At 40.3% G+C, this 26,918-nt stretch overlaps 1 protein-coding gene across 1 annotated transcript in view; it reads right to left on the reverse strand.

The window, feature by feature from the left end:
• Positions 1 to 5,898: 5,898 nt before the first annotated feature.
• Positions 5,899 to 26,918, reverse strand: part of AHCTF1 (AT-hook containing transcription factor 1) — a 76,020-nt gene continuing 55,000 nt past the window's right edge. The window contains exons 30-36 of the mRNA XM_054712977.1: positions 24,981 to 25,104; positions 21,799 to 21,878; positions 18,738 to 18,946; positions 15,473 to 17,282; positions 10,224 to 10,357; positions 8,433 to 8,500; positions 5,899 to 7,519 (exon numbers count right to left, since the gene is read on the reverse strand). Coding sequence (XP_054568952.1) covers positions 7,327 to 7,519; positions 8,433 to 8,500; positions 10,224 to 10,357; positions 15,473 to 17,282; positions 18,738 to 18,946; positions 21,799 to 21,878; positions 24,981 to 25,104 — 2,618 coding nt within the window. The 3' untranslated portion in view covers positions 5,899 to 7,326. The remainder of the gene's footprint in view (positions 7,520 to 8,432; positions 8,501 to 10,223; positions 10,358 to 15,472; positions 17,283 to 18,737; positions 18,947 to 21,798; positions 21,879 to 24,980; positions 25,105 to 26,918) is intronic.

Below are 26,918 nucleotides of genomic sequence, written 5' to 3' on the forward strand. Positions count from 1 at the left end.
TGGGTGGGGGCCGCAGAAGTGTTTTAGAATGTCATTGTCAGGTTGCCGCTGCTGTCTGATCTTCTATAATAGTACTGATTATTTTGTTATCTGTTCTCTCCAATACTCGGGAGCGATGAAATCGTCAACACAATTGTAGATGGTCTATTTCTATCAGTTTCTGCTTCATGTAGTTTGAAGTCCTGCTCTTGGATACATACCTTTTAGGATGGTCTGTCTTCTTTACGAATAATTACTTTGTTATGAAATACTAGAGGCCCGATGCGCAAAGATTCGTGCCAGAATGGGCCTTCCTTTCCCTGGCTGCCGGCACCGGTTTCACTCTGGCTGGAGCCGCCTTTCCACCTTCCCACGCTGCTCAGAGGCCCAGAGCGGCCGGGGGCGGGGCGGAAGGCCTGCCTCCGCGCTTGGCGACTACATATGCAAATTAACTGCCATCATTGTTGGGTTAATTTGCATACTCACTCCTGATTGGCTGTGGGCATCGCAAAGGTACGGTCAATTAGCATGCTTGTCTATTATTAGGTAAGATTCCTGGTTCTGAAGTCTGCTTTGTGTGATGTACATTTAGCCTCTGTCGTTTTCTCAGTGTTTCCATGATGGGTATCTATTTATTTATAGTTAAATGGGGTTTCTGTACAGATATAGTTAGATCCTGCTTTTCCTATCAACTCTGATAATCTCTGCCTTTTACTGGACATGTTTATTGACACCTGCTATAATAATTGATAATGTCTGGCATTAAATCTACCATCTTGCTATTTATTCTTAGTCCATCTCTCTCTCCCCCCTCTGCCATGTTTTGGATTATTTCATAATTCAATTTCCCCACAGGTGACTTCCTAGTTATACTTCTGTTTGGCATTTCTTATGGTTGTATTGGGGTGGTGGGTCTTAGTGCATCCCAGGGCCTATGGATCTTTCCAGGGTTTTTGAAGTCAGAACTATGTGACAGGGGGTTTTAGGGATGGTCTATTAAGAGTTTTGAAAGACAAGTAGGCAGAAAAGAACAGAGAAAAAATTGAGACGTGAAGAGAGCGTCAGTGTCATGTCACAGAATGAATAAGGCAGGACAAAAAATCTTGAAGAAATGATTGTTGAATTTCTGTTTGATGGGAACTACAAATCCACTTACCCAAGAAGCGTGATGAGCTGCGTCCTCCTTCCCGCTGCGTGCACCCTGTGCTTATTCTGACCAGAGAACCTGTAACACAGAGTGACTTGTTGGCCGTCCCCCCATATGGAAGTGTGAGCAACTGTGAGGTGGAATCGTGCACAGACCATAAATATTAGCTCAAACCAAGCTTCTCACAAGTTTTGCTGATTTTGTTTCAGAGAGGCAAAATATAATGGACTTGACTGACGTCACTACATTGGGAAATCAACTAATTGGAGTGCCTAAAACTCCTTTAGGCAATAGCTGCACTTCTGGACCTTGTGTTTAGCACGAAAAAAGAATAAATTTAAAATCAAAACTCTCAAATGGAAGTGTGTATTGTAGCATGCTTGCATCAAAAATTAGTGTATTGTTATACTGTTAACACTTCATTTAAAAAACACACCCTTCCATTGAAATTGGAAATTGTGTTTTCAAGAATTTGCCTGGCCTGCACATTTCCTATTGGGGTCAGCTGAAGTCAACACACCGTCCTGATCACGTGGAAGCCATGGTGAGACCAGCATGCCCCGTCAAAGGGACAGGCCTTCCTGTGTTTGGGATCCTGAGGGTCGTGGAGAGTGGCAGTGGCCCTGGAACCCATGGAAATCACGCATGTGCTCCCCGTGTTCTCTCTCTACAGTCAGACCGCAGATTCAGAGCCGGTCACCGCAGCGCTGGTCTCCCACGCCGTTTTGCCGGTCCTGATGGCTCGTGAGAAATGAAGCTGGGAACGTGCCGGGTGGCTGTAGGGCAGGCAGTTGCTCTTCTTCCCCTCAGCATCTGTGAAAGGCTCGCTCTGGTCGGTCTCTGAGGACAGCCTGCCCCACACCCAGCTGTGCTCAGAGCGGCGGAAAGCCCTCTTCCCACTGTCCCGCTCCCAGGGAGAAGGTGGAATTAATGCAAAAGCAACCCCTTAAGTCTCCGGAGTGATCCAGGCAAACAGCCCGCGGGGAAGCATGCTCTCGGCAGGAAGCAGAGCCTGTGCCTTGGAGCAGCCCTTCCTGCCTCCCCCCTGCCAGCAGGGCAGGCGGAGACCGCTGGACCTCGGGAGCCAAGGACACAGGCTCCCTTTCCTGGATCCTACTTGGAGGGCTCTTCCTGGGAGGGGGGACATCAGCCTGTCTCTTCGGCCCTCACCCACCTGCTGCTGAGGCCAAGCCCTGGGAGAGTGGGGTGAGAAGAGGGGTTTCCCTGTGGGCCCCGTTCCCTCTGCTCTGGCTGCAGCACACTGAGGAGGTCACACGGGTTCAATGATAGGCCCTGGGGTTTGCCCGGCGCTGGGACAAGGGAATAAGATAGCGGGGAGGAACCTAACTGGGGTCAGAGAAAAAGGTCAAACGTGGATCTCAAAAACGAGTCCCCCACGGACACCAGAACTTGGATTGATTTGTGCGTTTTGCTCCCAGGACATTGTTGAAAGAGCTTTCGGCCGCACGTCAGCAGGTGAACCGCTCGGTGTGATCAGGACAAGTTCACAGAACTAGAGGAAACCAGGAGGAAGGCTGATAAAGGAATACTGTGAACGACTGAGTAACATCCATTGAAGTGAAATGACAAATTCTAGAAAACACAAATTACTGAAACTGATTTAAAAATAGACAATCTGAATAGACGTATAGCTAAAGTGAAGAAGTTGAATAATGGTAGTTAAAATTTAAAAAATGCTCATAAAGAAAAGCCTAGATTGCTTGACTGAATTCTATCAAAAAATTAAAGTAATTCTTCATAAACTCTACAAAAAAAAAAAAAAAAATAGAAGAGGGAGCACTAACCAACTTATTTTTATGAAGCCAGTATTATTACCCTGATATCAAATCCAGACAGAGACATTATAAGAAAATAAAATACAGGCCAATCTCTCTTATGAATAAGGATGCAGGAATACTCAGCAAATTAACAAACTAAATCCAGCAACATATAAAGAGAATTATAACCATGACCAAATGGGACTTACCCTAGAGATGCAAGTTGGGCTTAACGTGCGAAAGTGACTATATTCATCATGTTTTTTACTTTCTGTATTTTATGATCTTTTGACATCCCGGGCCTAGATAGACAGCCCCTCAAGGGTTAATGAATTCCTAGAGATAGAAAACCACTTGCCTTTCATGCAAACCAACAAATGCAACATCCCTGTCCCAGACACCTACCGCCCATCAGCACACAAGCCAGTATTTCCTCTCCCTACATCACCCCAGGAGGTGCCTGACAACTAGAGACCACCCCCATAGCCTAGAGCCAACTATCCCATCCTAAAATTGCCCAAAACTGCCTGTGCCTGCCCATTCCTTTCTACAGAAACTAAAACAAGATGGTGGGCCGTGCTCTTTGAGCCTCATACCTTCACTGACCTTGATGCTGTCCCATGTGGCTCTGTGTGGCAAGATCCAGTCTCTTGGGAAATGCAAGGCTAATTGTCTCTTTGACACCTCACTACACGTAACCAATCGTGGGTATCCTTAAAATGATTGAATGTAGTACATCGTATCAAGACTGAAACCCAAAAGCCACCTCTCATCTCAACAGGTGCAGAAAACACATTTGACAAAATACAACACTTTTCATGATAGTCAACAAATTAGGACTAGGATGAAACTTAATCTGATCAAGGCCATCTGTAGAAAAACTCATAACTAGTATCATACTTAATGGTTAAGCCTGAATATGACCCCAAGGATCAGGAAGAGGGCAAAGATTCCTACTCTCGACACTTGTATTCAATATTGTATTGGAGGTTCTAGCCAGGCACGTGGCATGCAGAGAAAAGGAAGTAAAATGACCTCTACTTGCAGATGACATCATCTTGAATAAGGAAGTCCTAGGGACCCCCTAACCACCACCAGAATAAATGAGTTCAGTGGGGTTGCAGGATACAAGACTGATACACAAAAACCAACTGTAATTATATCGAAATGAACAATCGGAAACTAAAACCTAGAAAACTATTCTAACAGCATCAAAAAGAAGAAAACACTTGGGCACAGAGACAGACCAATGGTTGTTTAGGGCTGGGGGAATAAGGATGATAGCTAAAGGGCACCCCCTTTTTTGAGGCGATAAAATGCTCTCCAATGTACTGTTGTTACATATGTCCATGGACATACTAGTACACACTACCCTTTAGGTGAGGGATTTGCATAAAATGCGAGTTATATCTCAAACCCTTTGAGATTACGATGAAAAAACCACCTTCAACAGCTGATATTAGAGTGCTTGTCATGCACTGTGCTCACTGATTTACACACTATTTCATCTCATTTTTATAACAACAGTTAAGTATCCATTTTGCACTTAAGGAAACGTAAGTTCAGAGATCTTAAAACCTTACTCAAGGCTACAAGGTGGGTAAGGGAAAAAGTCAGGTTTTGAATTCATGTTCCTCGGACTTCAAAAGCTGAGGATGTATTGCCTCTTATAACAGTCTCAAAAAGTTGGCTTTTCTGATCCCACAATGAAGGTAGACTGTGTATGAAGTTAGGAAGCAGGCAGAGTCCAGGTCGCCCCAGAAGTTGTCCAGGGGTGACTGATAACCATCTACCCTCAAATGATCTCCAGTTCCTCCTCATTGCGCCTTGCTACTGTTCTAGCGTACGCTAATCCACTTGGGCGGTGGACTTGAACGAGGTGCGATCTTCTTGAAGAGGGTTTTAAAGGCTGTAAATATGTAACTGTCTGCTTCCACATCCTTGGTTTAAAACTTGCCGTTACTCTAGTAATACTAAAAGCCATGAGAAATAAGCCCTGAAATAACTCCTTTCAGTGTGTTGATTGGTTAGGATATAAAACCATTTTTTTGGGGGGGAGGGGGGCATTTAATTCACTGACCACAAGTCAATTCTTTGACATTTTTAGTTCCTAATTACACACCGGCCTGGTTGCTGAATTACTTTCTGCGACATGGATGAATGCCAAGGGCAGGACTGGTGGGAGCTGAGAATGTGCAGATGTGGCATGTAATGGTCCCGCTGGACGAGGGGAAGCAGCAGTTGTACGAGTGGAAGGACCTCTGTAAGGTCATTACATTGCACCCCGTTCAGGACCCATTCCTGTTAAACCTGGAGGGGGGCGGGGGCGGAATCTTAGCAAACCCTCACCCAAATCTTACTCCCCTGCTCACCACACGCTCTGGCTCTAGGAAATCAAGGTCTGTCGAGGCACAACTCCACCGGACCTTCCTCCGGGTGCCAAGGCAATCGACCTCGGCACACGTGCACCTGCTGCGCACACACCCACAAAGCTGTCGGCTGGTAGGAACAAAGGTTCCCCCGAATCCCGGCCCGAGGACAGCGTTTCACCCACAGCAGACTGTCAAGCTTGCTAAATGGGCTGACGGTTCAGAATTACTTTTAATAACGAATGCATTGGTAATCAAAGGCAAACTACTGCTACCAGGTCTTAGAATGAGTCTAATCCATATTTTATCCTAAAATGTAGCAACACAGTTTTATGACCAGTGTTTCTGCAAAAAGTTATAAAAATATATTTATCCATAAATGCACTTATAAAACAGTTCATTCTGATTTGGCAATTTGTTTGCTTATGGTCTACTGTTGAGGGGAAAAAAGTACATTTATTACCAATAGACACCACATGTCTATATTCACCAAAATGCATTGGCTTTAAAAATTATTAACTTGACAGTACATTTCTCGTCAATTTTTTTATTGTGCTACTTGTGCAAAGGATGAAATTAAGTGTTTACTGAATTATTTAGATCTTTAAATTACTCACTTAACAAGTTCATTTAAATAAGTTTAATATTCCATAAATGATAAGCAGCTTAAATACAAGTTTGATAACTAAAATTTTAAAAATAAAATGTAAGTCATAGTCAAATTTTCGACAAGGCCAGGGAACACGGATCACTAACGTGACTAAAAGGCCATACTCGCACGCGACTTCCACACTGTCGGGACTTGGTGTAGGCACTGCATCATCCTCTCATTATTCGTATTGCCTTTGGGTAGAAAAATAATATAGAAAGCACACTCCTTACACTTCACATTAAAAGTTCAGCCAACAAAAGCAGTTTGCTTCTAGACAATCAATTATTAATGGTCCATTCATTACACACTATCCATTACCTCTTATAAATTATTTTACAACACTTATTTATTGATGAATTTTATAGCCTACACCAAGTATCGCCACGTAATTGCACAGTCATACTACAGAGAACAGTGTTGTTTTTTCTTTTCCTTTTTCCACATCTACTCACACACTTTCCCCATCCTCAATGGTCCTTGCCTGAGGTCCTGTGAGAATTTGCCAGTTTAAAAACCTGAATATTAAGAGATTTCTGTGATTCAGTAGCAAGCTCCTTCAAAGCAATAATAAAATTTCTTCAGACTTCTCATTCTATCAATATCAGGTGCACTCAAGGTACAGTGAATATCCATGAGAGATTTTTTTTTTACATTCCCCTTGCTTCTCAAACTTTTTTAAGAAGTTGCTAGTGAGCAGTGAACCGGTCAATCTAACCTGGATAATTTAGTCTCTGAATAATTTAGAGACTTTAAAGATAAAAGCCTTTAAGCCTGCTGAACAAGAAATACCAACATTACATTTAACCAAATGCATTACTTAGCATCTGAGGTAGAATACATAAAATTTGTTCAACTACAAAAAAGTGGCAAAATTACATGCCCATAATTCAACTTGAACATAGCAACCACAAAACACCCCCCAAAAACACTTTATTAGAAATCTTAATCACAGAAGCAAAAGTGCATAAATTATAAAACAGCAACTTAAAAAACTTAGATCAATCTTAAAATGAGGACGACTGAACTGCTAATACTTTCAACTGTAGAGAAAGACAATGGGCCCAATGCCTGCTAGCATATAAAATCATCACTAAAACAGAAATTCCTCTCAAAAATCTAACCGACACAAACTACTATGAAGTGTATACTTTATTTAATATTCTAATATAAGCCATATTTACATATTATATAAATGTCTGAAGTCTTAATATAAAATAGGGAAAAAAATGCCTCCACTAAAAGAATCATACTCCATATGGAGTGATTTTACTTATGGAAGACATTCTGTTTATAAAAATTTACAATTTATATAAATTACTGTCTTCCAAATTAGATGATTTTTAATAATCCACATAATTCTGGTGACTTTACAAATAGGTGTACAATAAAACTTGAGAAGAGTTACAGCATTTTTCTGCGGACAATTTGCTTCGGGAAGGAAGATGGTTTCTTCCTGTTCCTTCCAAGAGCTTTCCCCGTGTCCTCTCTAGTCCTCCTCGGCTTGCTCTTCACTCTATCGGCTGGGGTTGCCAAGGGAGAAATCAGCTTAATCTCTACTGGAGGAGGTGACCAACAACTTTCTTTTTCTGTGGTTCTGAAAAAAAGATGTAATTCAAGTAAGAATAAACACATCATAATATAAACTATAACTGGCTTCTCAATACATGAAAAGAAAACTTAGGATTACCTTTTCCTAGTGCTTTCATTTCACAAGAGAAGTGAAGCTTTAAGTCATATAAGATAATTAGAGGCAGAGTTAAAGTGTCATGTGACAGAAATTTCCCTTTTAATCTGAATATTCAAAAACATCACTAAGGAATGTTCTGTAATGTTGCATATGTCCTAATACATACTGCTGGGCTATAGAGACTGACCAAGTCCCACTAGTCAGTCCATGGAATAAAAGCCCAGCAGGCCCATGAAAGGAGGAGAAAGCAATTCTCAAACAGCAGCGATCAGCAATTACGTATATGTTTGCGTATTAGTATGAAGCAGTTTTCCACACACACACAAAGCCAATTTACGTGTAAGTAGTGCTGTTACTAGTTATAGTCAAAAGACTCATTAAATTCGTTTTTAAAGTAAGGTAAAATGGGTTACTTTACTTTTCTAGAATTCAATGATGTCAAAGCACAGCATAAATAAAATACCATGTAACAAATATATCTGAAATGGAGTAATTTCCCCATGGATAAAGTTATATAGCTATTAGTGAAATAACCACAGGATTTTTAAGTTTATTTACTTTTTACTAATAGCCATCTATTTTTACTAAAGAAATGTGAAACATCTCACTCCCAGGCAACACCAAAGATTCACCGGGCATACAGGGCTTCTTTAAGGAGGACGAGGGGCTTCCCACTCTACAGCAACTGCAGGGAGCCAGTGCTTGTGAGTGACCCTAAGAATGACCCCTTTCCAATGAGCCTGACTTCCCACTTTAAACCGACTCTCCTCACATCCAGTATTAAATAAAACCTAAAACCAGAGCACAGAAAAGGCCGTACCTGCTTGCTTGTTTTGTTTTTTCAGTCCTCACTCTTTTCACTCTTTGCTGTCCCACAGCATCATCTTCCTAAGAGTTGAAATTTTAAAAAGATAAATCTTTAGTAAACATTTGGAATCTAAATTTAAAAAGTTCTTTACTAAATCAAGGAATATAGTCAAACAGTGCTAATGAATTCAAACTCAGCAAGTCTCATATGAACTCATTTTTTAGTAGAAAACTGTCATCTAAAAATGCTTCTTATCCATCATCCTCACACATTCAATTATCCGCCTTCCCAGTTTCATGTTTTGAATGTTTCTATTGTTCACTGCCCTTTTGTTCCTAAACCCAGGCTCTCATCATCTCATAAGAACTGGAGACCATTTTTTCCCTCACCAGAATTCATTTTTCATAGAAACAACTTAAACCATGCACAGGGCGAGCCCAGCCGGCGTGGCTCAGTGGTTGAGTGTGGACCTATGAACCAGAAGGTCATGGTTTGATTCCCAGTCAGGGCACATGCTCAAGTTGCGGGCTCAATCCCCAGTGTGGGGCGTGTAAGAGGCAGCCCATCGATAATTCTCTCTCATCACTGATGTGTCTATCTCTCTCCCTTCCTATCTGAGATCAATAAAAATATATTTTTTAAAAATGCACAAAATAGCCCTAACCGGTTTGGCTCAGTGGATAGAGCGTCGGGCCTGCGGACTCAAGGGTCCTAGGTTCGATTCTGGTCAAGGGCATGTACCTTGGTTGCAGGCACATCCCCAGTAGGAGGTGTACAGGAGGCAGCTGATCGATGTTTCTCTCTCATCAATGTTTCTAACTCTCTATCCCTCTCCCTTCCTCTCTGTAAAAAACCAGTAAAATATATTTTAAAAAATGCACATAACAAACCCCCACAGCTATTGGTTAATGTGCAAACGGATCCCCCAATGCCCTGTCGTGCTTCGTGCCTTTGCCCCCTGCTGTCATCTCTGCCCAGAACGCTTGTCTCCTTTGCCTTCTGTCTATTGGGGCATTGGGTAGAAGTGATTCTGATCATGCTGTACAATAACTGTGCTTTTGCCTCTTCAATTAAACTGAGCTCCTGAAAGACAAGGTATCTGCCTGAATTATTTCTGTCCAAGTCTCTGTCCTTGCACAGTAGCTGGATAATGGCAGATAATTTAAAAAATGGTTATGAAGGCAAATGTAAGGATCTCATACTCAAATCCCTGAAATATGCGTGTTTTAGGGTTATGTGTAATTAGGTGAGGAATCAACTCTGAAACTATCTCCAAGTGTGGTCTGTGTATGACATTCGGGGACTTACACTTTTTAAATAAACACATAATTCTGTTGAGACACTAAAATTTAAAACCTTTCCCCTAATTGGTAATTTAAACTGCAGCTGCCAGTGATATACCACAAATCTTTCTTTTTTAAAAAAAATATATTTCTTTATTGATTTCAGAGAGGAAGGGAGAAGGAGAGAGATAGAAACATCAATGATGAGAGAGAATCATTGACCGACTGCCTCCAGCACACCCCCAACTGGGGATCGAGCCTGCAACCCAGGCATGTGCCCTTGGCCGGAATCGAACCCGGGACTCCTCAGTCCGCAGGCTGACGCTCTATCCACTGAGCCAAGCCAGCCAGGGCCACAAATCTTCCTTAAATGTAGGGTCTCAAAGTGAACACAAGGCAATTTTGGGATATTAATAAAAATGTATGCTTTTTTTAAAAAAAGTGTAGGAACACTGCTAAAAAAAAATAAATAAATAAGCAGGCTTAAACAAGCATGCAGGTAAAACCATGCATTTCTCACCAGTTCCTGCACAAGTCGGGGTGTCTTAGACACATTCTTCCGCCGGGTCCTCAGCGCAGGAGGGGAGAGGACAAATGGAGAAGATAAGTCTGAGATTAATTCTTTCAGCTGTTCAGGAGCTTCTACTTTTATAGCTAAAGAAAGGTAGAAAAGACAACACTGTAACTATGTCACTTTATATAAACATATACTTTTTTTGTAAAAACTTGAAATATGGACATTAGAAAGATATAAACATCGACAAACAGAAAACACTAGTATCATAACTTAGTACCCATGAGAGAAATGACTGTAAAAATCCAAACATCATTTGGGTACTTAAGTGTTCAGGAATAGTTAATGCTGCAAACTAAATGCCATAATATGAAAACAGGCCATAAAGCAGATACAAAACAGTAGTATACTAGCTTCAATCTTTACTGTTCCTCAAACATTCCAAGAGGGAAACATCATCCTTATATATATAACCTGGGCTAGTTTGCTTCATTAATTCCTACTGTTCCAGACACAAGGTTTTTATTTACAAACTAGAGGCACGGTGCACGAAATTCATGCACGGGGGGTGGGTGTCCCTCAGCCCAGCCTGCACCCTCTCCAATCTGGGACTCCTTGAGGGATGTCCAACTGCCTGTTTAGGCCTGGTGGGATTGGGCCTAAACGGACAGTCGGACATCCCTCTCACAATCCGGGACTGCTGGCTCCCAACCGCTTCTGCCTGCCAGCCTGATCACCCCTTAACCATTCCCCTGCCAGCCTGATTGATGCCTAACTGCTCCCCTGCCAGGCCTGGTCGCCCCCAACTTCCCTCCCTTGCTGGCCTGATCGCCCACAACTGCCCTTCCCTGCTGGCCATCTTGTGTCCACATGGGGGCAGGATCTTTGACCACATGGGGGCAGCCAACTTGTGTGTTGGAGTGATGGTCAATCTGCATTACTCTATTAGATAGGATGGAGGCCTGGTGCATGGGTGGGGGCCAGTTGGTTTGCCCTGAAGGGTGTCCTGGATCAGGGTGGGGGTTCCCTTGGGGTGTGGGGCAATCTGGGTGAGGAGCCTGTGGTGGTTTGCAGGCCGGCCACGCCCCACAGCGACCCAAGCGGAGGCCCTGGTACCCGGGGTTTATTTACCTTCTATAATTGAAACTTTGTAGCCTTAAGCAGGGGCCTGGGCCGGCAAGGGCAGGCAGAAAGCTTGGCTTCCTCCATTGCCGGGGAAACCCAAGCTTCCCTCCTGTTCTCTGTGGCTGCAGCCATCTTGGTTGGGTTTATTTGCATAGTTGCTCCTGATTGGCTGGTGGGCATGGCTTGTGTGTGTAGCGGAGTGATGGTTAATTTGCATGGTTCCCTTTTATTAGTGTAGATGGATGGCCCTCATTACGCTGAGATATTTTCCTAATCCCATCTTGTTGAAAGTTTTGTCAAAGATGCATGTTGAATCTTGCCAAGTGCTATTCTGCATGTCTTGTCAATTCCTTAGGGTTTTTGGTTTTATTTACATAGACAATCATGTCATATGCAAATAGATTTACTTCTTTCTTTCAATCTGCACACCACTTGTTTCCTATTAACTGCCTTATTGCCCTGGCCAGAACCTACAGTAAATGTTGTATAGAAATGATGAGACTGGACCTCCTTGCCTCATCCCCAATCTGAAGGGTAACAGTCAGTGTTTTACCATCAAATGTGATGTTACCTATGTATTTCAGGGAAGTTGTATTTTTAGAAAGCTCCCTCCTATAGGCTTGTGGGTGTAGTGGAGGTACGGTCAATTTGCATGTTACTTTTATTAGATAGGAAGTAATTATAATATTTACAAAGAAGAATTCAAGCCTTTCCTTCCAGCTCATTCTCAGTTAATTGTTCTAGTCAAGGGGAACAACAGAAAAGCCCACATCATAAAAGGAAAAGGCAAGCAGAAAGAAGACATTTTAAAAAGCTGATAGGAAGCTATTCCACAGATAAATAAAAATGATTTAATTAAGAATTGGTTTAGAATATGTAATTAAAAACATCTATCAGACTTAATCTCAGATTTTGGTTTGTAACCTTAGGGTTTCCATAGTAATGCCAATTAGCAATGTAATTGTGCAAATGGCATGGTGTCGCTTAACCAGTCTCCCATAGATGAAAGCCCAGCTTTTGGACTAACTAGTTGTGGGGCCAAAGTTAAGTTACTGAGACTTTTCGGTGCCTCAGTTTCTATAGTTATTTGTGAAGATTAAAAAACAATGTGTGGCATATGGTAAGTGCTTTATAGATGTTTGCTTTTGTTATAATAATTTAAGAATATAATTAACAAATCTTTGAAATAAAATTATCAAATTATACTTCAATGTTACTTCACTTACTGGGATAATCAAGAGTTCTATAAGATGTCAAATTCTGCTTTCTGTATATAAGTGTTCCCACCAAGGCTGGCTCAGATAATTCCAGAAACTTAAAAAAAAAAATAATTTGTAAAATATACTTTTGTTTTTTAAAATATATTTTTATTAATTTGAGAGAGGAGGGGAGAGGGAGAAAGAGATAGTAACATCAACGATGAGAGAGAATCATTGACCAGCTGCCTCCTGAATGCCCAACTCTTGGGGATTGAGCCCTGACCAGGAATTGAACCTCTTGGTTCATAGGTAGGACGCTCAACCACTAAGCTATGCCAGCCAGGCAATTCCAGAACATTTTAACAATTGGCTATCAGCAGCCAGGAGTCGGCTCCAAGACACCACTACTTACTACCTGGGTGATAGGGGTGCTCAGTCTTACTGAACTTCAATTTCCTCAAATACTTAAATGGGTTTTAGTGAGATTCAAATTGATAAATGTATACCCTAGTATAGCCTCAGGCATATAACAACAGATCCTTCTTAAATATCTGATGAGTAATGAAAATTGGAGAAAATGTACTGAAATGTCAAGCTTCACGTTGTTTTAGCTATAAAACACATCTAAACAAAATTCTTTGACACGTTTCACTAGAGTACAGCCTCCAGCTTTCACCTGTAACCTAAATTAACTTCTAACCTAATACTTCTGTATTCATTCTTCTGTGAACCTCCTACCCCTCCCTAAAGGAGCTTTAAAAATATAATTTAAACAGGCACAGGGGAGAGAGATGTTAAGAGTCTAGAAACTATCCTCTCAGGTCCAAGAAGAGAGGAACCTGACTGCACCCAAGGGTGTAACTGCTTAAAGTCATGAGTCCTCACACGAGCCCTGTAAGGTAGGCATTCCCAGTTTCACTGCAATGACGAGGAAACAAGTCTCAGAAAGGTTGAATAACTTTCTGCCTCGCTAGTAAGTGGCAGAATGAGAGATCCCAGCCCCAAATTCCTCATTTGTCACTGAATCATCTCGTCCTAACGGCGCCTGGACTACTAGAAAATCAGAAAACTCAAAATACCTAACAGGAGAATGGTTAAGCAGTCTGTGGCACATTAGTGAGAGGAAATGCCACACATGGACTGTATCGATGTGTATGAAACAAAACAAAACAAAAAAATTCAAAAACCATGCTATCTCAGGGTTTAGGAAACAAGAGTATCTGAAAATGCTCATGTAATTAGTAGGAAAGGAACAAAACATACACATAAACCATAGTTTGTTGGTTTTTTCTTTTTAAAAAAACCAACAAATACACACATACACACACACACACACCAGTGACAGAAAGTATATATGAGAAAATGTGAGCAGTGGTTAGTGGTACTTTAGATGGCTAGAGTATCTACTTTTAAATTCTAATTTCCTATGGCAGGTATGTATTATTTTTATTACAGAAAATGATAGATGACTATGTAAAGATAACAAAAGATCGGAGTTATTAATGTATTTGCCATACTACACTAAAATAACTTGTAAATTTTGTTTACTGCACTGCTCTAAGTCACGAGGAAAGTACGAAAGAATCTTAACATATAAAGAGGTAATCTTAACAAATTAGGCCAGGACGCCGTAACAGGTCATGACCAGACAAGAGGAGGTTGCGTGTGCAGGTGAGGCCTGGAGCAGAGATGGAGACAGAGGCAGGGGGGCCTGGGGGACTCTGCAAATCAGAGGTGGGTCCCGGCTCCCCCGTGGCCCCGGAGCGGACACAGGCAGGGGGACGGGGAGCGGTGGGGGGAGGAGGGGCGGGGCAGAGAGGAAGTCAGGTGTAGATCCCGGCGGCCCGCGGGGCGCCTCCTTGCGTGCATTTTAACTTGAACATAGCAGCCTTGATAAGTTAGCTAAAATCTCACTTTTTGTCCTTTCATTCTCCTCCATGCAAAATATATGCATAACCACATTTTCATTATACCATGAAGAAACTGAGTTATACAGTTCTACCAAAATAAAATATTAAAAAAATTGGGGCAGGGGGGTCTGCTACAACTACAAATCATTTTTAGAACTAATAAGCAATTTTATGGCAAAGGGTCAATTCCTGGACTCAGGCTATAGAAATATAATGAATGAGTGCATAAATACAATTTTTTAGAACAGTCTCGTTTCTCAAAAATTCAAATATTTAAAGCGGTTTTTGCATACTGAATGCTGAAGATATGAGTTTGCAGATTTCTAAATGGCTTATCTTCCTCTTGGCCTTCCTCACAGCATCAGGAAACCATAATAGGGTGGTCACTGATGTTTAAAAATACATGCAGCCGTTTAAAAAAGTTTAATAAGAAACTAAAATTAAGTTACTTAGCTTATAAGAGCAGAATAAAGAGAAATGATTTTGTTCTAAAAAATTAAACCCAAGTCAAGTCAACTATAGGATTTAAAAGGTCATGATGAACCAGAAAATTCTTGAATCTGAAAATTTTAAAATAGAAAATCCTTAAATTTTACTATTAAAAGATCAAAATTGTTATTTTGGAAGGAGAGGAGATTATCTATAACCACAAATCATCTTTAGAATAATCAACCCTAGCCGGTTTGGCTCAGTGGATAGAGCGTCAGCCTGCAGACCAAAGTGGGTCCCAGGTTCGATTCCGGTCAAGGGCATGTACCTTGGTTGCAGGCTCCTCCCCAGCCTGGGCAGGAGGCAACCAATCGGTGTGTTTCTCTCACATTGATGTTTCTCTCTGTCTTCCCCCCTCTCTTCCACTCTCCCTGAAAATCAATGAAAAAATATCCTCAGGTGAGGATTAACAAAACAAAACAAAAAAAGAATAATCTATTACAGTCTATATCAACTCAAATCATGCTTAAAACAATTTGAAGCTGAAGACTGACTAAAATGAAAATTATGCTTTGAGTAGAAATAAACATACCTTTATCTTTCCTTGAAATCTTTGACACAGGAGGAGAAAACAAAGACTCATTTTCTGGTGCAGAAAAGTCTGGCAGTGAAATGGCCTTGCTAGATCTAGTCCTTGTGCCGCGGGAAAATTGAGTCACAGGAGTTTTGGCAAGTAATTTTTCTTCTCGGGCCTTGGGTTCCTTCTGCGCCATGTCTTCATCTATGTATTGTTCTGGTATTGAGCGTAATGAACGTTTTTGGCTTTGATTTTCAATCCTTTTTGTTATCTTTTTCTTAGAACTCATCACTGTAACAAGTTCCTCATTTGGCACTAAAACTGATTTTTCTAAAGTTGGTTTTCCAGCATCAGTATTTTCCCTTTTAGCGGGGGTGTTTCTTGCAGATCTCTTTTGGACTTTGCTCTTCTGAGGACTTTTCTCTTCCTTAACAGCCTCGGATCCTACATCTAGTGATGGATTGATTTTTCTTGGTCTACCACGTTTCCTAGGTGTCGCGGGTATATCACCTTCTGCTTGAAGAGTCAAAGGAGATGAATCAAGTTTAGAGTCTTCTTTAACATCTGATGCCTTAATGTCTCTCTTTTTAACCCTTTTACTACCTTGAACAGGCAGCTGCTGTTCATTGAATATCCCATCTTGTTCATGTCCTGTATTTTCAGAAGTTTCTAAATTAGTATGTCTCAATCTTTTGCTACTTATGCTAGGACTTGCTATTTTACTGGTTTTTAGATCATTTAAAATTTCAACACTTTCCTGATTTTCTACAGATTTTTTCATTCTTTTAGGAGTCTTTTTTGTAACAGATGAAAGCTTAACTTCTTTTTTAAGAGAAGTTTCTGTGGTTGCTGGTTCCAACTGAGATGATCTTGAACTTCTTAATACCCTACCTGGAGTAACCTGTAATTCTTGTTCCACAGAATTAAGACTCTCTGTGTCCTTCTTTCTCCTTCCTCTCTTAGGAGTAATAGGATTTTGAGGCATTTGCTGGGTTTGAGATATTTCTTTGATATTAGGAAAGGCACTTTCAGCAGAAGCCTCAGAAGTTTCTTTTGTTTTCCTAGTTTTCTTTCTAACTGAAAGTCCTAGCATCTCAGCGGTAGCAACATCTGCTGACTCTTCCTGTTGCACTGATGTAACATCCAGGCTTTGGGTCCGTTGTCTTCTTGTTCGAGTTCTGGATGGAATCATGTCATTAACTTGGTTAACGTTCGTCGTCACTGTACTTGTTTCCTGAACAGTCTTAAATGTAGATTTGACTAACTTGGTGGAACTCACTACCTTTTGGCTTATTAAAGGTACGTTTTCATGAATGGACTGTTCCATCGTATCTGAAGTAATTTCTTTACTTCTTGTGTCTTTAATTACATCTATTAAATTTTCTGCTACTGCTGCTTTAATTGGTTCAGGCACATACGGTAACGCCTCTGTCTTTTGGGACTCCTGTTCATTAGTTATGACAGATGGCAAATTTGCAACATGTCCATGATTATCATTTTCCCCAGTGTATACATGTTTTGAATCAGTTACCGTGTTAGCTGCTTTAGCTAGCACATTAGATGCTGCAGAATCACCTGTCTCAATTTCTTCTTCACCTTCCAATATCAAGGTGAAGTTGCTCTGAGCCACAAAAAGTTCCCCATCTACTTCAGCAATGTCACCACACTCAGCAGAGTCTTTATTATCAGGCAAGTCACAGAACTGTTGCTCTATGGTCTCAAAATTATATTGAAGCTTAAGAGTTCCTGAAGGATACTCATTAAATGAAAGATTCTTAGCCTCTTGTCTTGAGTCTTGAACTTCAAGCTTTTCATTTTCAATTACCTAAAATGAATTAAAGATGAGACTGGTTAAAGAATTTATATATATATTTATTTTAACTTAAAACAATGTTTTTAAATGACCATCTCACCCTTGATGTATGAATTTTAAATATAAACTACCTTTGACATGGCATCTACTTATGGGTTTACTTTATAAAATACCCACTTAAGCAATCAGACTTTCTTAGTCAAAATAACTAGACAGTAAGATTTTGAGGTTCTGAAAGGAATTAAAGTAGACACCCACATTTCCCTGGCTAAAAAGACAGTTTTAATTAACAAAACCTTGAAATTATTATGATGCTAACAGTTGTGAGAAGAATTAAGGACTTACTCTATTCTCACCCAAGAAAAAATTAATTGGAGAAAAAGAAATAACCCCCAAACTGTGTTTTAATGATAATCCCCAAATTACCTAACTATCCACACTTTTCTAAACAGCATGATCCCCATAAGGTTGAAGAAGAATTCACCTACATAAGCTCCCTTGGGCTAGACTCAATCCTCTTCCCTTTGCTGGGGCTGCATAAACCATGAAATTCCTAAGGCTTTCAAGTTCAGTACCTCTCCTGCAAGGGTTTGGTGGAAGAAGGAATGGTCCTTGCATTTACCTTTTGGTAAGGGAAGGGGAGAAAAAGGAGGAGGTAGAAAGTAACAGAGAGATCTCCTGACCAAGAAGGTAGAACATTACCACCCACCTAGACAATGACATTTCCCCACTCCCCAAACATTCAATGAGATGATAGACCGGAAATACGCAGAAATGAGGATTCCCACTAACACCATGCCCACAAGTTTTTAAGCCTCCCAGCTAAAGGAATAGGGACTTTGTCCATCTATTTCACAGTGAATATGGACAACCACGACATTTTATGAGTTAAGAAACTTTCCAAATACTATACAACCAAATTTCTATAATTAATTTAGTTGCTTTTCTCCCTTCTTAAATTCAATCATATAAAAGTTGCCTGTCAATAATAGGAGAGAATTGGTGGAATTTTTAGAAACCAAAGGTCATATTAAGTACCAAGAAAAAAAAATCTTTCCTGGAGTATATATATCAATTCTCCCGTAAGTATGCATGGGGAAAAAAATTCTATTTAACTACATTCAATTATTTTCAAATATATGCTCTGAATAGTTTCAATGTCATACTTGTCTTTGGAGTAGCCAGTATGTGTTTTCTTATGGCTAAAAAAACTTTAAATCATAAACTAAGCAAAAATTAAACTGTTAAAATTGTGACTTAACACAGCCTTTTGGTTTTGGTTAAGAAAAATAATTTCTTAAAGGATGTATTCTTTTATAGGCCACAAAATATTTTGAAACACCTATCTTTATAAAGAGGTTTTTATATAACAACCAAATAAATGAATACATTAGGTTTGAACTATGGCTTGAAACCTAACTCAAAACAGAAAGACAGACAGAGAATTAAAAAATTAAATTTTTTTACATGAACTTCTTGAGTATCAGGAGAATCGTCAGAAACTGGAGGCTTTTCTTCTGGTAAGTCAACACTTTCTTTTAGTGCATCAACTTCTATTTCATGATCTTCTTCTAAATTCACTGCTATTTCCTGGTCAAGCCTATGTTCAGAGATAACAGGACTTTCAGAGGTAACGAGCCCAGAGCTTCCACTATCACCAAGGACATCGGCCATAGCTGAAAGAAAAATGAGAGTTCACCTTTCATGTTTTAAGTTGAAAAAAATAATATATACGCTATTTGGGAAGCAAACAGAGGGAAAAGGCTACCGTGTACTTGAGAATATTTCCTTGAAAAACTTTTATACTGCCAAAACTGATATACAAGGATTTACACGTTAATCCTGTTTCTTTAGTATCCAATTATTCAGTTTAAAGAATACATGTGCTGCCTGGCTGGTGTGGCTCGGTGGTTGAGCATTGACCTATGAACCAGGAAGTCACTGTTCAATTCCTGGTCAGGGCATATGCCCAAGTTGCAGGCTCGATCCCCAATGTGGAGCGTGCAGGAGGCAGCTGATCAATGATTCTCTTCATTGATGTTTCTATCTCTCCCTCTCCCTTCCTCTCTGAAATCAATAAAAATATATTAAAAAAAAATACATGTGCTTTTCACCAGGACAAAACACATTAGATAAATTTTACATTTAAAAATGACATTGTTTTTTCTCAACTGGAATATAATTTTTGTACTTATTGTAAAACATCATATGATAAATGCTTTGAGGAGCTCAGATGTTTCTTACTAAATTAATCTGAAAATTATACTTACCAGTTTAGATAACCAGCTATCTTTGTTGAGCAATTATATAATTAATTGAGGGATATGAAATCTGGACTTCAATCAAGGTGTGAAAAGGACTACATAGATCTCTTTCTTTTAGCAGAAAGCACCCAAATGGCCACAAATATACTTCACCATTTAAAAAATAACTTGAGGGTGGGCAGCTCATTAAAAATAAATTCTTCCTTATTCTTCCACCTTCCTCCTTGCCAAAATTTTGTCGTCAGTGCATGCAAGCCATATTTGGATTTAGAGTTTGTCAATGATACCAAATTCTAAATATAAAAATCCATTAGTGTAGCCCTGGCCAGTGTTGCTCAGTGGTTAGAGTGCTGCCCCACGCAATGAAGGGTCTCAGGTTCAATTCCCGGTCAAGGGCATGTACCTGGGTTGCAGGTTTGATCCCTGGCCCCAGTTGGGGCAGGTAAGGGAGGCAACCAATCAATGTGTCTCTCTCTTTCAATCCCTCCCAGTCTTCTCAAAAGCAATGGGAAAAAAACTATCCTTGGGTGAGGATTAACAAAACAAAACAAAAAAAATCCTTTAGTGTTTAACAAAAATCAAAAAGACCAACTAGTGTCCGGCCAGCATGGTTCAGTGGTTGAGTGTCAACTTATGAACCAGGAGGTCATGGGTCTATTCCAAGTCAGGGCACATGCTCAGACTGCAGGCTTGATCCCCAAAAGGGGGTGTGCAAGAGGCAGCCAATTGATGATTCTCTCTCATCATTGATGTGTCTGTCTCTCCTCTCCCTTTCTCTCTCTGAGGCCAGTAAAAATATATTTAAAGAAAAAAAGAAAAAGACCAACGAGGGCCCTGCCCGGTGTGGCTCAGTGGTATCTGCCCAGCCTTGCACTGAAGGGTCTCAGGTTCGATTCTCAGTCAAGGGCATGTACCTGGGTTGCAGGTTCGTTCCCCACCTTGGTCAGGTGTGGAAGGCAACCATTTGATGTGTCTCTCTCACATCAATTTTTCTCTCTCTCCCTTCTGCCCACTCTCTCTGAAAAGCAATGAAAAAAATATCCTTGGGTGAGGATAAACAACATAAACACACACACACACACACACGCACACACACACACATACACAAACAAACAAACAAAAAAACCCCAACCAACCAGGAAAAAGCATTTTTACACATTTCACAGATAATGAGCTAATATACAAAGACTGCTTATAAAAAAAGGGAAAAAACGTTTTTCACCAGTTTGGCAAAGAGGAATGGGAAAATACATTGCATGCTACCTTCTAATCATCAGTGTCTGAAAGCATAAACAACCAAATATTAAAAATCTGTGGGAAAAAAAAAATCTGTGCCTACTCCTTGACTTGGCAAATGCATGTTTAGGAATCTACCCAACAGAAACACTGATATATAATGTGCAAATATATATACACAAGAATATTCATTGCAGAATTGAAACAACAAAACAAAAATGGTGATCAGCTCAAATGTTCAATAATAATTAGTTAAGCATACCAGAGAACATCCATACTACCACATACTATTATAACCATTAAAAAATACAGGATTAATCTAAACTAATGACAAAGAAAATTGTCTTAAGCATATTAAGTGGAAAAAATTTGCTTTTAAAAAATAATTGGTAATTATAACAGCTACCATTTACTGAGCTTTTATTAACACTTAAAGCTATTAATATTTTACAGACAAAAACACAATGTATAGCTCAGTCTTATACACTGTAAGTGCAGAACTGAGTTATGAACCCAAGCAATCTGGTTCAAGCCTCTGTACTCTTTTAGCTATCATATTTATCTCCCCTTCCTTTTTCAACATGTGGGGGGAAATATGCATATGGGAAAAAATTTCAGGAAAAAGGAAGTTGCCCTATGTAGATATGAGTCCCAGAAGATTAAGAAGCAGGTATGCAGTCTGGCTGGGTGTGGATGGAAGGAAAATAGTCCACAAAAAGCATTCTAAGATTTCCACTGTGGGAATCATAGAGTGCATTACAAGCAACCTACTGTTTTCATAGCTGATACACCTTCAGACACCATACACACAAGAGATAAAAAAACATTGAGAGAAACAAATCTGGATAATAGATTAACCCTTTGCACTCAGATGTCGAGTGTGACTCGACACGGTTAGCATTAGAATAAAGGAATCGAGAAAAAGCAAGCGAGTGCAAAGGGTTAATTGGTTCTAAGAATAGAACTCTTTATCAAAACACCAAAATGAAATAATTCTAAGTCAAAATAATACACACATTTATCGTTACCTGTTCTAATTGTAGAGGTGCAGGTTTCAACTGATACTTCGTTTGAAAGTGGTACCTTGGACTTCGGGGTGAGGACTTTCCTTTAGAAATAGAAATAAATATTTGACAGTGTGAGAAGATCCGATCTGCTCTAATATGCTTTAAATCCTATTCTCTCTCCTACTTGTCATATTGTTGATAAAAACCAAGGTTCAGAGAAATTAATAAGTTCACTCTGAGCTTCTATAAAACTTACCAGTGAATTTAGAAACAAATAATGCTATATTTGTTTCTCCCACTTTCCAATATTTCACCTTATTGGCAATGACGACATGGCCTTAAATTACAAGTAAAACGATTTTAAAATGTTGCTCGGAACAAATTGCACTTATACCAATTTTTAATTACTGGTGACCACGTTTTGCAAATAAATCTGTCAAATATTATGGGCTATTTCCTCTACACTCAGCAGAAGGAGGTTCAGTATCTTAGTGCTAAGATTAAAGAATAACTCAGAATGGAAACTAATGGTATCTGCATTAATAAATCCACTTCAGGAAATTAAGTTTTGGAAATACGCTGACAGTGATCCTTCCTATTCCAAGCTGGCCTCCCGCCCGCAAACCAATTAAACCATGCTGATTTTTAAAAAGGGAAATGACACAATTCTTAAAGTAAATCACACATTTATTTATAGTTACATTTGTAAACTTACCTCAATCACAATGTTTATAATAAGAATTAGAACCAACAACTAGTTTGTTTAAAAAGGAACTAGCTTGCCAAGATGGAGAATATTCACCTAGCTCACTGAAGACTAAAGTTTCTTTTTTTTTTTAACTTTTTTTTCTTTATTAAGGTATTACATATGTGTCCTCCTCCCCCCAACCCACCCACTCATGCCCTCACCCCCCTGCTAAGACTGAAGTTTCTTATCATGTGAATGCTCTTTGTTTTGTGATTATTATCCATCAAACCCATTTGCAAGAAATATTAGTTTTCATTAAATTAAAAAATACTTGAATTAATTAATAAAACAATCTGGATAATCCTTTCACATTGGTTTCTCCCACTTTTTGCATGAAGGCGTGGCAAAGATCCCAGCTGACCAGGGTTTCTCCTTTCACAAAAGCAGCACATGACCGAGGTGAATGTGTGAGAGGTCACTGTTGTGATGCTGCTCTCTCTGAGTGCTTTATGAAGTCACTCTCAGGATGTACAAAGCCATTTACAATGTTGTAAGTTATGTCTTTTGTGGTTAAGCTTATTAAATTTTACTATTCTCCCCCCCCCCCCCGTTTTCTTAAAAAAACAAACAAAACACTGATTTTGAGAGAGAAAACATCTATTTGTTATTCTACTTATTTATGCATTCATTGGTTGATTCTTGTATATGCCCTGACCGGGGCTCGAACCTGCAACTTTGTGTATCAGTATGAGGCTCTTACCAACTGAGCTTCTAGGCCAGGGCTTCATACTACTTCTTAGTAATTGAAATTGCAATATTTTTGGAATCCTGTACAATGGTGTCACTGTTGTTATTAGTGCTGATGTGCAATGTGTCCAGTCTTGCAATGAAATAAGGAGCTATGTCATAAGCTGAACCAATTCACTGATTAGTTCAGCTAACTTTTAACAAAGAAAGTGGTGTACTGATATATCCTATCTAATAAAAAGGGAATATGCTAATTGACCCTCATGCCGTGGCAAAGATGGCAGTGCCCAGAGCCAATAAGGAGGGAATATGCTAATTGACTGCCCCACTCTCAAAGATGGTGGCGCCCAGTCCCCTCAGCCTTATCACATGCCTGCCTCTGGAGTCCCCAAGTCCCCTCAGCCCCCCAGCTGCCCAGGGCCAGCCCAAGGCATAGGCAAGCCTCAGATGGTGGTTGCCCAGCCGCCCAGGGCCACTCGAGGCTTAGGTAACCGGGGCCAGCCGAGGCTTGTGCTGCCGGCAGTGGCAGCAGTAGAGGTGTGATGGGGTGTCGCCTTCCCCTGATTGCCAGGTCACCTCACGCCTCTGAGGGCTCCCGGACTGTGAGAGGGGGCAGGCCGGGCTGAGGGACCCCTCTCCAGTGCATGAATTTTCATGCACCAGGCCTCTAATACACACACACACACACATACACACATACATACATAATAGAGGGCCGGTGTGTGTGTGTATACATATATATACACATATTAGAAGCCCGTTGCAGGAAGATTCCTGCAATAGGGCTTCCTGCGGCCTGAACGAAGCAGAGAAGGGAGCGAAGCCCTGCTTTCCATTTTCCCTCCATCTTCCTTCTCTGCTGTCTTCAGTCTTCACCCTGTGCCTACATATGCAAATTAACCACCATCTTTGTTGGGATAATTTGCATACTCGCTCTGATTGGCTGGTTGGCGTAGCAGAGTGATCATCAATTTGCATGTTTCTCTTTTATTAGTATAGATGTATGTATGTATGTTAATCTTCACCTAAATGGTATGTTTATTGATTTGAGAAAGAGAAACATCAATCAGTTGCCTCCCATACATGCCCCAACGGAGAATCGAACCTGCAGCCTTTTGGTGCGTGGGACGACGCTCCAACCAACTAAGCTACCCGGTGAAGGCTGTACTGATTGCTTATCTTGTTGTGGGCCATAAACTGTGTGGAAATTGGCATCAATCAGACCACACTTGAATAGCACTGCCCTACATCATCTAGAACATTTCCTAAATGTGCAAGTGCTAACCGAAACTAAGTGGGAGCATAACACTTCATGTCATTAAGAAACAAAACTTGGCTTGAGTTTTGTATCCATCCAATGGTAGGAAACAAAACTGCCTCTGCGCCATCTCCCTATGCTCACCTTGGTGCTATGGGAAACTTACACCTGACCACCCAGAAACCACCGAAAACAGAAGGGCATGGAAGAATGCAGGACTGGGAATGAAACTCTTGGTCTTCAACAAAAATAGGACCACCAAAGAGTATGAGTTCTACTTCAACCCATCAAGTATGACCTATATATTCAGGAAATGTTTAGTTTCGTTCTAAGATTTCATAAAACTACTAAGTAAAACACAATTGTACAAATGAACTTCTTTCATAATAGAAAACATTACCAAATATGGAAATGTCAAAAATGTAAATAAGAGCTGACCAATGCATAGACTATTTTACTGGTTCAGTTTCATTTAACAATAATATGTGAAATTTTCCCCTAAACACTTACCTTTTATGGGTTAATGGTACACAAAGAGAAGCTTCAACCCCTTGAATAGGGCTCGAGTGATTTAATACTGACAGTGCTTCTTCTGCAATTAAGAGATCCTTTGTTTCTCCATCTTCTAAAGTGCCTGTAAACCATACAGTTAAGAATATTTACAATTATCTGTGTTAAATGTTCAGCAATTACTCATGGTCTGGGACTCAGACTTTTTAACAAGTTGTCAGGTCTGCTCTCTGTATGTGTAGCTTGCTCCTTTGAGTCCACTAGACTGCCAACAGTTCCTTCTAATTCTGCGTCTAGCCCGAGTTCCTTCACCCCCTTTAATCGACCACTTCTCACTTTTGTCTTAACAGCCACTGCTACAAGTGTTTTAGATGCAATTCATTAAATCCTCAGTATTCAAAGTGGCAGTACTATTATCCCCATTTTAAAGATGAAAAAAAAAACAAGCATATAGTTATACTGCTTATCCCAGATTACAAACCTAGTTAAGTAACTGAACTAAGATACTAACTTAATACTTACCTTTCAAATTATTTTAGTGGAATAGAGTATATGAAAAGAGTAATGTAAACTTCCAGACATAAGCTGTTTATGAAAAAACAGTACTAAATCCTGAGCAACTAATAAAGGCTTGTTTATTAAGTAAGGACATCACAACCTGGCCAGTGTTGCGCAGTGGTTGAGCATCGACCCATGGGTTCAATTCCCAATCAGAGCACATGCCAGGGTTGTGGGCTCAATCCCCAATAGGTGGCACGCAGGAGGCAGTCAATCGATGATTCCCTCTGATCACTGATGTTTCTCTCTCTCTCTCCTCCCTTCCTCTCTCTGGAATCAATAAACACATACTGGAAAACAACATCATAGCCCAAACTTCACTGGACTCAGAAACCTTAGTTAAGCTCAGGCAGGAAATAGTTCCCAAAAGAAATATTTCATAAAAGTACCAGATTTTCATAAAAGTACCTGGTTTTACATATTTAAAATCAGGAGTAACCTTTAAAGAAGCTTGTTAAAACTGCAGCGTTCAGAAACAAAAAGAAAACACGTTTTCTTGTCCACTAAGCCTACTCTCCCCTTTGCTGGCGGCCCCCTAGCACATCACTATCAAACTACAGTGCTTGTTTGTTTTCACAGCCCACTAGGCTCTACATTACACGCGAGCAGACGCCCATGTCCACTCTACTCACCTCAACAACACTTAGTACACACACACACTTGTTGCACATATATTAGGGGCTTAAAATTTTTTTTGATAGATGAGGATCTATAATAAAAGTATAATATGCTAGTTAGACCAGACATCCTTCCAGATGAAGCCAGAGTGACAGAAGCCTGGGTCCCAGGTGCCAGAGGGAAGCCAGTGCTGGCAGCCGGGGGAAGGAAGTCCTACTCTTGCACGAATTTCATGCATCAGGCCTCAAGTAAAGACAATAAATTCATGGGCTGTTGTATATTTATTTCGGTCATCCAGTGATTTATTTTGGAGGTAGAGGTGGAGGAAGAGTAGAATGAGCTTCCTGGTTCTAGAGCAGCTTTCTGGATAAACTGGATAAGTTAAAAACGGTTAACCTTTTGCACTCGGATGTCGAGTGTGACTCGACACGGTTAGCATTAGAATAAAGGAATCGAGAAAAAAGCAAGCGAGTGCAAAGGGTTAATAGCAATCTCATCTAAAGTTAGTATTATTTCTTGGAGAGAAACCAAGATGGTGGCATAAACACCTAAACTGCTGACTCACACAACAATTTCAAAACTACAACTAAAAGACAGAACGGACATCATCCAAAACCACAGGAAAGCTGGCTGAGTGGAAATTCTACAACTAGAAGGAAAGAAAAAAGCTCATGGAAAATCAGAGGAGCTGCAGAGGACTGAGGTACGGAGACACGTGTGTAGAGAGGAAGGGCAGCAGAGTGGCTGGCTTTCTCTGGCGGG

This window comes from Eptesicus fuscus, chromosome 24 (assembly GCF_027574615.1).
Source record: "Eptesicus fuscus isolate TK198812 chromosome 24, DD_ASM_mEF_20220401, whole genome shotgun sequence".
NCBI lineage: Eukaryota > Metazoa > Chordata > Mammalia > Chiroptera > Vespertilionidae > Eptesicus > Eptesicus fuscus.